Genomic DNA, 12,635 nt, shown 5'->3' with positions numbered 1-12,635 from the left:
TTGGGATGGTTATGAGTAATTTTTTCTCTAATAGTTAAAATTTTGTTAGCAAAGAAAGTCATGAAGTCATTACTAGTTAAAGTTAATGGAATACTCAGCTCAATAGAGCTCTGACTCTTTGTCAGCCTGGCTACAGTGCTGAAAAGAAACCTGGGGTTGTTCTTATTTTCTTCAATTAGTGATGAGTAGAAAGATGTCCTAGCTTTACGGAGGGCTTTTTTATAGAGCAACAGACTCTTTTTCCAGGCTAAGTGAAGATCTTCTAAATTAGTGAGACGCCATTTCCTCTCCAACTTACAGGTTATCTGCTTTAAGCTACGAGTTTGTGAGTTATACCACGGAGTCAGGCACTTCTGATTTAAAGCTCTCTTTTTTAGAGGAGCTATAGCATCCAAAGTTGTCTTCAATGAGGATGTAAAACTATTGACGAGATACTCTATCTCACTTACAGAGTTTAGGTAGCTACTCTGCACTGTGTTGGTATATGGCATTAGAGAACATAAAGAAGGAATCATATCCTTAAACCTAGTTACAGCGCTTTGTGAAAGACTTCTAGTGTAATGAAACTTATTCCCCACTGCTGGGTAGTCCATCAGAGTAAATGTAAATGTTAAGAAATGATCAGACAGAAGGGAGTTTTCAGGGAATACTGTTAAGTCTTCTATTTCCATACCATAAGTCAGAACAAGATCTAAGATATGATTAAAGTGGTGGGTGGACTCATTTACTTTTTGAGCAAAGCCAATAGAGTCTAATAATAGATTAAATGCAGTGTTGAGGCTGTCATTCTCAGCATCTGTGTGGATGTTAAAATCGCCCACTATAATTATCTTATCTGAGCTAAGCACTAAGTCAGACAAAAGGTCTGAAAATTCACAGAGAAACTCACAGTAACGACCAGGTGGACGATAGATAATAACAAATAAAACTGGTTTTTGGGACTTCCAATTTGGATGGACAAGACTAAGAGTCAAGCTTTCAAATGAATTAAAGCTCTGTCTGGGTTTTTGATTAATTAATAAGCTGGAATGGAAGATTGCTGCTAATCCTCCGCCCCGGCCGGTGCTACGAGCATTCTGACAGTTAGTGTGACTCGGGGGTGTTGACTCATTTAAACTAACATATTCATCCTGCTGTAACCAGGTTTCTGGAAGGCAGAATAAATCAATATGTTGATCAATTATTATATCATTTACTAACAGGGACTTAGAAGAGAGAGACCTAATGTTTAATAGACCACATTTAACTGTTTTAGTCTGTGGTGCAGTTGAAGGTGCTATATTATTTTTTCTTTTTGAATTTTTATGCTTAAATAGATTTTTGCTGGTTATTGGTAGTCTGGGAGCAGGCACCGTCTCTACGGGGATGGGGTAATGAGGGGATGGCAGGGGGAGAGAAGCTGCATAGAGGTATGTAAGACTACAACTCTGCTTCCTGGTCCCAACCCTGGATAGTCACGGTTTGGGGGATTTAAGAAAATTGGCCAGATTTCTAGACATGAGAGCTGCACCATCCAAAGTGGGATGTATGCCGTCTCTCCTAACAAGACCAGGTTTTCCCCAGAAGCTTTGCCAATTATCTATGAAGCCCACCTCATTTTTTGGACACCACTCAGACAGCCAGCAATTCAAGGAGAACATGCGGCTAAACATGTCACTCCCGGTCTGATTGGGGAGGGGCCCAGAGAAAACTACAGAGTCCGACATTGTTTTTGCAAAGTTACACACCGATTTAATGTTAATTTTAGTGACCTCCGATTGGCGTAACCAGGTGTCATTACTGCCGACGTGAATTACAATCTTACCAAATTTACGCTTAGCCTTAGCCAGCAGTTTCAAATTTCCTTCAATGTCGCCTGCTCTGGCACCCGGAAGACAATTGACTATGGTTGCTGGTGTCGCTAACTTCACATTTCGCAAAACAGAGTCACCAATAACCAGAGTTTGATCTTCGGCGGGTGTGTCGTCGAGTGGGAAAAACGGTTAGAGATGTGAACGGGTTGGCGGTGTACACGGGGCTTCTGTTTAGGGCTACGCTTCCTCCTCACAGTCACCCAGTCAGCCTGCTTTCCCGGCTGCTCGGGATCTGCCAGGGGGTAACTAACGGCGGCTAAGCTACCTTGGTCCGCACCAACTACAGGGGCCTGGCTAGCTGTAGAATTTTCCACGGTGCGGAGCCGAGTCTCCAATTCGACCAGCCTGGCCTCCAAAGCTACGAATAAGCTACACTTATTACAAGTGCCGTTACTGCTAAAGGAGGCCGAGGAATAACTAAACATTTCACACCCAGAGCAGAAAAGTGCAGGAGAGACAGGAGAAGCCGCCATGCTAAATCGGCTAAGAGCTAGTAGCTACGCTAAGCTAGCGGATTCCTAAAAACCCGCAAAGTGAATAATGTGTAAATAATTTAGAGGTGATTCAGCAGAAGGAGTGCTTTAGTTAAGGCACGTAAAGATTACACTGGGAAACAAATCGTAATCTAGATAACTAGATCAATCTAACTGCGCAGATTAAACAGCTAACAGATACAGAAAAACACCACTGTGCTCCGGAACAGGAAGTGATACAATACCGCAGTGAGAGCCAACCACCAGTAGAGGCAAGCCAAGATCAGTTACAGCAAGTTCATCAGTTCAAAGATAATATTAGTGAGACGGAGTTCGGAGCTCAGCTACGGTGCAGCCATTCCCTGGTACCTCATCACGTGACTCTATTTGACGTAAGCTTATAAATATTTTTTACGATATGTCATTCATGATCTATAGACGCGATGAACATGAGTCATGACTATGTATCACAATTCACATGTATCATGTAAATGTTGTTGCATTGTTACAGAGTCTACGCAGGTTTGTGATGATTATTTTGGTGATCATATCGATGTGAAATTGAATAGCCATGATAGTCTATATATTGCTGTATTATAACACCGGAAGCATAGTCAGTGTGATTGTGAATTTGTTGCTGATCGAATCATATCCAATCATGTTTTGAATTTGCCGACACGTAACAATGAAAATAAGAAGAATATAGTAAAATTATTGATGCATCAATAATTATTGCATGTAAATGTCAACAATAATCATCTATGGCTGGATCTGTTTTTGTTGCCTCAAATTTAAATGTGGGTTGAATGAAAAATCCACTTGATTTGTTGTTCATTTTTAGTTACTTTTTATTTTATCCTTATGAATTGTATGTATTTCATTTTGTTTTATGGACTTTTATATGATACGATTTATTCCTATTCTGTGTTTTCTTTTATATTATTATTTATATATTTATATTATTATTCTTTTATATTATTATTTATATATTTTTCTTATATTGTTTATATATTATTATTTATATATTTTGAACTACACTGTATTTACAGTGTATTCCAACAGCAGATTGCTGTAAAATGTATTGACTATACATGTACTATCTACAGTGGTGGGCGCAGCTAACCAAAAAGTTAGCTTCGATAACAGATAATCAGCTAACTGAAAAGTTGTCTTTTATGAAGCTAAACCAATAAACCACCCAAAAATTTATCAGAAGCTACAGATAACCAAGAACTTTCAGTATTGTCTCCAGTACACTTGTAACTACTAACAAGCTGATTTTGAGTTTTAACTTGACGATTGGTAGCATCAAAAGTGACCACAGACCCAAACAATGAGTCAGCACTTCTGTCTTTGTGCACCCTGCCCACTACTGGAAGCTCCTGTTTACTACAAAGCTTGCAGCAGAGAGGAGCAGCAAAGCTTAACTCTCTCCTTAGTAGCAGTGTCGCCGTGAGGCGGAGGTCTTGGAAAATAAAGCAGTGCTGACTTATGGTTTTTGATTTATAAATAAAATTAATACAGATAGAATAACTCCATTAATCTCAATTGTCATTTATACAAAGTTAAAATATAACATATATCTTTTAATTTAAAATAATGCACTAATTCTTAAGTTTTGTAACAAACACAGACAGATGCCAAAGGGATTATGGGTAAAATGTGCCTCCGCTAACACTGATTGGTTGACTCATTCTTTCATTCGTTTATTCATCTTCTACCGCTTAGTCCAGTTAAGGGTCACGGGGGGGGGGGGGGGGGGGGGGCGGGGGGGCTGGAGCCTATCCCAGCAGTCATAGAGCGCGAGGCGGGGTACACCCAGGACAGGATGCCAGTCTGTTGCAGGGCCATAAATAGACAAACAAACACAGACACAACCATACACACACCTACGGACAATTTAAAGATTCCAATCCACCTAACCCGCATGTCTTTGGATGTGGGAGGAAACCGGAGCACCCGGTGGAAACCCACGCAAACACGGGGAGAACATGCAAACTCCACGGGAATTGAACCCACAACCTTCTCGCCGTGAGGCAACAGTGCTAACCACTAATCCACCGTGCTGACCCTTGACTCATTCATTCTATATAAAAACCAACACATTAATGTGAGGTGTGTGTTAGTGTTTACATATAAATGTGCTTTTGTAAAATATGCCATTTTTATTTGTAAAAAAAAAAAAAAAAAAATGCATTTGCAAAACAAAGCCATATTGTGATTAGACAACCGTCTGATATAACCACTGTCAAAATTAATATAAAACTGCCAACTACTGGTGCCCAGATGCTCAGTATTTAGGGTGAATACTGCCATGAACACTACTGGCCAGTAGATGGCAGTAGAGACCGTAAAATAAAACAGGAAGCGATGCAACTCAGTGATTCCATTTGAAAATAATGGAGATTCAACCTGAGCTTCTTCTGGCATTTTACATAAAACAAACACAATAACAACCTCTATAAACCCACAGAAGAGTTTAATGCTGTTGCCCATGTGGAGCCTGATCAGCACATCTCAAATGCATTTCTCCTGTCGTGACTGTACTGATGGATGCCCTGCCCAGTGCCGAACATGTTCACACTAAAACCTTGAAAATCAGTGCAGTACTTTAAAACTAAAATATATAGCTGATATTGTCATTTTATAAAACTTCAGAAGTGACATTAATTTAAATAACATGTCCGAAGTTAGTTTCGTTAAAATTTTAACCATAAGTTAAAACTGATGTAACTCCACATTACATGGAGAAATGTGGCAGGGTGGGATTTGAACCAAGAACCTTCTGCACCGAAACTAAGTGCTCTAACCACTTTTCCACCACCCCTGTTAGAAAGGCATCAGAAAATAAAATGTATTATGATGACTCCACACAGAAAAGCGGGAAGCATTTCAATGAAAATTCAGTAATGTATGTCTTCTATAATATATTCCAGTTCTAAAGTAGAACTCTACTAGTGTATACTAAGGTATGTTGAAATATCTAAAATAGAAGAGTAGAGTAGAGTAGAGCCACTTAGGTGCCTGGTCTTGAGAACCAAGGATGGTAGGTTGAAAAGTTTTTTATCCCATGGGAACTCTCCCTACCCACCCAAATGGCTCAAGAGATTTGACATCATGTATATAAGTGATATTTACACAATAAGGGTAATAAACAACATATACAACAACATATACAAGAAATGTAGTTCCATTTTTTTTATCATAAATATAATAATATTAAAAAAAGAGAATGTAAAGCATGCTGAAATGTATATGGAGACATGGTATAAGTACCTTAGTAAAAGAAAATAGAGGTGGAACCGCTCCAGGCTAAAGAGAGCTCAGGGCTCAAGCCTACATCGACATGTCGTCCAGGTTAGTCTTAAACTAGCTCGACAGAGATAAATTACCATGACCTTCTTGCTGTGAGGCATCAGTACTAACCACGAAACGCGGTGCAGCCGTGCCTCTGATGAGGACCTCACTTCAGTTTGCATCTAGGTTGCCCTACTTTTTAAGGTAACAGAGGTCATCTTACAAAAATCTTGTGAACATGAACTTCAGAGCAAAATACAGCAAGTTCCCCAGATTTGCTTTGAAGACGGCTCAGGTCGAACCCCAGCCTTAACCTTAACCTTAGGGTTCACCTGAACCAACTTTTCAAGGTCTTGTTTTGATCAAATCCTTTATCTTTGTTGTTTTATTACACAAACCTTGTCACAGTCCAATTACTTATGGACATGAGTGTTACAGCGCCCCCTGTGGAGTGCCGTATCAGCACTGTGACAGACTGTTAAGGGTGTGACACGGGACCCTGCTGTCTGCGGGACAATGTATGTGTGGACATACTTTCACTTTTTCCACATTGTGAGGTTTGCTCAGATTCAGTCGCCTGTTGGGGGATGGTAAACCAATAAGCATGTGTGTCTGTCCGTCCATCTGTCTGTCTGTCCGTCCGTCTGTCTATCCGTCCATCCATCTGTCTGTCTGTCTGACTGTCCGTCTGACTGTTGGTCCGTCTATCGGTCTGTCCGTCCGTCTGTCTGTCTGTGTCTGTCCATCTGTTTTTGCTTGTTAGCGTGATATCTGAAGAACCAAATGACCAGTTTCATTTGTATTTATCATAAGGCTGTACTTGGGTGGTCCCCCAACACTTTGCTGCACCAGGGGGACGTGTCCTCTCCTGACAACTCTTCTTGAATATAGTGTTTAGGCTCTGCTGTGATTATGACAGACGCTTGTTGGATCTGAATCATGTGTTTGTCCTCAGGGCTGTGGGTAAGACCTGTCTGCTGATTAGCTACACCACCAATGCCTTCCCCGGAGAATACATCCCCACTGTGTGAGTACAAACCACACACACAGACACACAAACACAGACACACACATACAGACACACACAAATACACAGAGACACAGCCAGACACACACAGACACACAAATTATTGTTCTAAGGTCTACTTTAAACTATAAATTATTGTTCTGAGGTGTCCACTGAAGTGTCAGTTTTTGTTCTGAGGTCTCCATTAAACAGTAAATTATTGTTTTGAGGTCTCCATTAAATTAAATCATTGTTTTGAGGTCTCCGTTAAACTGTAAATTATTGTTATATGGTCTCCTTTAAACTGTAAATTATTGTTCTGAGGTCTCCGTTAAAATGCAAATTATTGTTATATGGTCTCCTTTAAACTGTAAATTATTGTTCTGAGGTCTCCGTTAAACTGTAAATTATTGTTATATGGTCTCCTTTAAACTGTAAATTATTGTTCTGAGGTCTCCGTTAAAATGCAAATTATTGTTCTGAGGTCTCCATTAAGCTGTAAATTAGTGTTCTGAGGTCTCTGTTAAGCTATAAATTATTGTACTAAGGTCTCCTGTAAACTGCCAGTTATTGTTCTGAGGTCTCCATTAAAATGTAAATTATTGTTCTGGGGTCTCCTTTAAATTATAAGTTATTGTTCTGGGGTCTCCTTTAAACTGTAAATTATTGTTCTGGGGTCTCCATTTAAGTCAAAATTATTGTTTTGAGGTTTTCACTTCCACGGTGTGTCACTCGTCTTGTTGTCCACCTGAAGGCACTGTTTGGCACCTCAATCTGCCTTTTGTGGCTTTTTGGTGAGGGTCTGTGCCTGTTATAATTGGCACAGGAACGTGGTTCTGGCTCCTATTCTGTGGGACACCTGTTTTGTCTGTGCCACACAGTTGACACACCAGCTCCACCATAAAGTCCTTGTGTGTCATGGGCTGCACTTGCTTGACACTGCTGATCTTACAATGCAAGATGAATGCATTTGTGGTTGCAATATCAAGGAAGTGCAGCAACACTCTCCTGTACCACCGTGCAGTTTTCCGATGGGTGGACTGGATGAGCTGGTCGGATAGGTCATGTTTTTATTATAAGCCAACACTGGAGTAGGACAGAGAATGTCTTTCACCGTCCAGCATCCATCCTTCTGATCCTTCAACCTTCTCTGCACTGTCTCACCTGAAAACACATGATGGATTGTGGAGCAACCAGACACCTCACGTGTGTCCATCCAAACACCAGAGGCCCCTCTCTTATCCATCTTATAGATCCTCTTTCAGATTTTTTTTTTTTTTTTTTTGTGAGAGCATTTGCCCTCCCTCTGTGGCATCCTTGTCTGTTCTCCCTATATGTGCCACATGCCCCAAACTTCATGTTAGCTAGGTCCATGAACAGTTTGGGACTTGTGTAAAAAGTGTCCATGTAAATGTGGTACCCAGTACCAAGCAAGGATGGCTGGATCAGGTTCATGACCACATCGTACAACAGCCCATGCTCACTTGTTGTCACAGTCGTGCCAGTGTAAATGGTGAACTTGAGTGTGTAGCCATTACTTGAAACAGCCAACACAAAAAGTTTCATGCCCCATTTTGTTTTTGCCTTCGTCGCCGCCATCCTTTTATCCACTGCCATCTCCCTCCTCGGGTGGTAATAAGCCTGGCAGGTAGGGCTGCAACAAACGATTATTTGGATCATCGATGAATCTGATGGGGTTTCGGCATGATTAATTGATTAATCAGATTAGCGGGGAATTTGTTAAAAATGTGCCAGGGAAACAATTTTTCTCTCCTTCCATCACTTTATTTAACAACAGAACATTATTTGAAAACTTAAAATATTTGAAAATCAACAAATCGTCAAATGTCCCTTGGCTGTTGAAATATAAAATAATAAAGAATAAAACTGAAATAATTATTTCAGATGAAGTGCTGAGTTGCCTTAAAACAACTTTGAAACATATAAATGTTATAAAATATATGGTGAAAAAGAGGTATTTTGTTGCTGCAAATGAGCATTTAGCATAACCAGTCCATAAAACAATAAAACCTAAATCAAAAACTGTAGTCTGACTCATTATATGTGCAACATTCTTTGTATAACTTGTAAACTATGTGGTCATTTCACAATGACACATGTGACTCATGTCTCTTTCTCTAAAAATGTATTATAGCATTATTAGTTATTATTACTATTATTATTGTTGCTATTATTATTAATATATAAATAAAAATAAATTAAAAAATATTATGATTTGTAATACATTTGACTCTTTTATGACAACAAACGCTGAGCCATTAATTATTATACAGAAAACAAATGCACAAACATGCTGAAATGCCAGCAGCTTAATGCTAACTTTAACATTGAAAACGCCATAGACATACTAACGCGTTAGCATCGGCGTTATGGGCCTTTCACACTGAATACGTCAGGCCAATCTGTCAACGCTTCCCAATATGTCGGATTCGTTTCCAACGCGTCTGACGCATCCGATGCGTGACATCAAACGCGTCACTTCGGAAGCGGCAAGCGGGGCAGAGATTGCTACGTCACACTCTGGCTGTTTCCACAACCTGAAAAAAGTTCAGCGATCGCCATCTTGAATTTGGGTCGCTTGAACCACAAAAAAGCTTGAAAAAAGAACAGTAGAACGATTGTCCCATCACCCTGCTGGGAGAAGCTTTTTTCCAGCTACTTTTCGGAGTGACGCTGATCAAGGGAGGACTGACGACTTGGTGGGATATCGGTCGAACCGCGACAGAGGGCCGACCCGCACGGAGAAACCGGCCTTCAGTCATCATTCCTGAACAGACCGAGGCAGGCAGCCAGGGTGATGGAGCAAACCCACTCAGTCCGAAATCTCCCACTTTTTGGATATATGCGAAGTCCCAGTTTGCCCAGCGGAGTTTAGTTCTGCAGCTTTATCGAGGTGAGAATAATGTAAAAATAAAATGTGACGTTTACTGAAATGCTGTGAAGGTTTAATGATCAGCTAACGTTAGCGTAGCCTTTTAGCACAGTTGATCTGAGCGAATGCTTTAATTTGGAAATGGTTCAGTCTTTTTTATTTTTACCAAATAAAGCTACAGCTTTTTGTCAGACACAACAAAAGCTCAACTTTAAATAACTTATTTTTTCAGGTGGTTTTTTCCATCGTTTTTTTTTCCCGTTTTTTTGTGCAGGCTCAGGCTCTAAAGTGTTAATTAGGTCATGTGTCTTTTTATGCGAGGGCGCGTCTTTCGGCTACAGAGGGTTAAACAGTAAATTATTGTTCTAAGGTCTCCTTTAAACGGCAAATTATTGTTCTGAGGTCTCCTTTAAAGTGTAAATTACTGTTCTGAGGTCAACTTTAAACTGTAAATTATTGTTCAGAGGTCCCCATTAAAGTCAAAATTATTGTTTTATGGTTTTGTTTAAATTATTAGTTGTTCTGAGGTATCCTTTAAAATGTGAATTATTGTTTTGAGGTCTCTTATGAACTGGCAATTGTTGTTCTAAGGTCTCCATTAAATTAAATTATTGTTCTGAGGTCTCGGTTAAACTGTAAACTATTGTTCTTAGGTCTCCTATAAACTGGCAGTTGTTGTTCTAAGGTCTCCGTTAAACTGTAAATTATTGTTCTATGTTCTCCATTAAACTGTAAGTTATTGTTCTAAGGTCTCCGTTAAATTGCATTTTTGTTCTGAGGTCTCCGTTACACTGTAAAAATTATTGTTCTAAGGTCTCCTTTAAACTTTAAATTGTATCCTTAAATATAGATTGTTGTTCTGAGGTCTCTTTTAAACTATTAGTTGTTGTTCTGAGGTCTCTGTTAAACTGCAAATTATTGTTCTGAGGTCTCTTTTAAACTGTAAGGTATTGTTCTGAGGTCTCCTTTCAACTGCAAGTTATTGTTCTGCGGTCGCCTATAAACTGTCAATTATTTCCTAAGGTCTCCGTTAAATTAACTTATTGTCCCGAAGTCTCTGTTAAACTGTAAATTATTGTTCTAAGGTCTCCTATAAACTGTCCGTTATTGTTCTGAGGTCTCCATTTACGTAAGTCAAAATTATTCTTTTGAGGTTTGTTTAAACTGTTAGTTGTTCTGAGGTCTTTGAACTGTAAATTATTGATCTGAGGTCTCCTTTAAAGTCAAAATGATTGTTCTGAGGTTTCATTTAAACTGGTTGTTGGTTTCATTTAAATTGGTTGTTGTTCTGAAGTCTGCTTTAAACGATTATTTGTTGTTCTGAGGTCTCATTTAAAGTATTAGTTGTTGTTCTGAGGTCTCCTTACACTATAAATTGTTGTTCTGTGTTCTTCTTTAAACCTTAAATTAATGTTTCTGAGGCTGCATTTAAATTGTAATTTATCGTTCTGATGTGTCCTTAAATATTGGTTGTTGTTCTGAGGTCTCTTTTAAACAAATAGTTGTTGTTTTGAGGTCTCTCTTAAACTATTAGTCGTTGTTCTGAGGTAACTCAGCCACATGGGGTGTGCAGCCAGTATATTCTGAGTGCCAGTCCCAAGCCCGAATAAATGAGGAGGGTTGCATCAGGAAGGGCATCTGGCGTAAAACAAGCCAACCCAACTATGCAGACTAAGAATCAAATTTCCATACCGGATCTGTCGCGGCCCGGGTTAACACCGCAACCGGTGCTGTTGCCCAACAGGGTTCCGGTGGAAACTGGGCTACTGCTGGGCGAAGACGACGAAGAAGAGGAGGAGAACGTTTCCACAAACAGCAGGAGAAGAAGCAAACTAGAAGGGTGGAAATAGATTACAATTTGTTCATGTAAATGGGGAATCTTCTTCACAGACTAAAGTTAATTATGGAGTTCCACAAGGTTCTGTGCTAGGACCAATTTTATTCACTTTATACATGCTTCCCTTAGGCAGTATTATTAGACGGTATTGCTTAAATTTTCATTGTTACGCAGATGATACCCAGCTTTATCTATCCATGAAGCCAGAGGACACACACCAATTAGCTAAACTGCAGGATTGTCTTACAGACATAAAGACATGGATGACCTCTAATTTCCTGCTTTTAAACTCAGATAAAACTGAAGTTATTGTACTTGGCCCCACAAATTTTAGAAACATGGTGTCTAACCAGATCCTTACTCTGGATGGCATTACCCTGACCTCTAGTAATACTGTGACAAATCTTGGAGTCATTTTTGATCAGGATATGTCATTCAAAGCGCATATTAAACAAATATGTAGGACTGCTTTTTTGCATTTACGCAATATCTCTAAAATTAGAAAGGTCTTGTCTCAGAGTGATGCTGAAAAACTAATTCATGCATTTATTTCCTCTAGGCTGGACTATTGTAATTCATTATTATCAGGTTGTCCTAAAAGTTCCCTAAAAAGCCTTCAGTTAATTCAAAATGCTGCAGCTAGAGTACTAACGGGGACTAGAAGGAGAGAGCATATCTCACCCATATTGGCCTCTCTTCATTGGCTTCCTGTTAATTCTAGAATAGAATTTAAAATTCTTCTTCTTACTTATAAGGTTTTGAATAATCAGGTCCCATCTTATCTTAGGGACCTCGTAGTACCATATCAGGTGGATCAGGTGACCCTGAACCATCCCTTAGTTATGCTGCTATAGACGTAGACTGCTGGGGGGTTCCCATGATGCACTGTTTCTTTCTCTTTTTGCTTTGTATGCACCACTCTGCATTTAATCATTAGTGATCGATCTCTGCTCCCCTCCACAGCATGTCTTTTTCCTGGTTCTCTCCCTCAGCCCCAACCAGTCCCAGCAGAAGACTGCCCCTCCCTGAGCCTGGTTCTGCTGGAGGTTTCTTCCTGTTAAAAGGGAGTTTTTCCTTCCCACTGTAGCCAAGTGCTTGCTCACAGGGGGTCGTTTTGACCGTTGGGGTTTTACATAATTATTGTATGGCCTTGCCTTACAATATAAAGCGCCTTGGGGCAACTGTTTGTTGTGATTTGGCGCTATATAAAAAAAAATTGAATTGAATTGAAATGAGAGTAGGGACTTTGAATGTTAGTAGTATGACTGGTAAAGTG

At 39.7% G+C, this 12,635-nt stretch overlaps 1 protein-coding gene across 2 annotated transcripts in view; it reads left to right on the top strand.

Moving 5' to 3' along the window:
- LOC117530884 (ras-related C3 botulinum toxin substrate 3) overlaps positions 1–12,635 on the top strand; it is a 74,105-nt gene that overhangs the window by 30,972 nt on the left and 30,498 nt on the right. For both annotated transcript variants that reach the window (XM_034193833.1, XM_034193832.1), the window contains exon 2: positions 6,579–6,650. In XM_034193833.1, coding sequence (XP_034049724.1) covers positions 6,579–6,650 — 72 coding nt within the window. The remainder of the gene's footprint in view (positions 1–6,578; positions 6,651–12,635) is intronic.

Source organism: Thalassophryne amazonica, chromosome 18 (assembly GCF_902500255.1).
Source record: "Thalassophryne amazonica chromosome 18, fThaAma1.1, whole genome shotgun sequence".
NCBI lineage: Eukaryota > Metazoa > Chordata > Actinopteri > Batrachoidiformes > Batrachoididae > Thalassophryne > Thalassophryne amazonica.
This window is presented reverse-complemented; position numbering and strand designations above follow the sequence as displayed.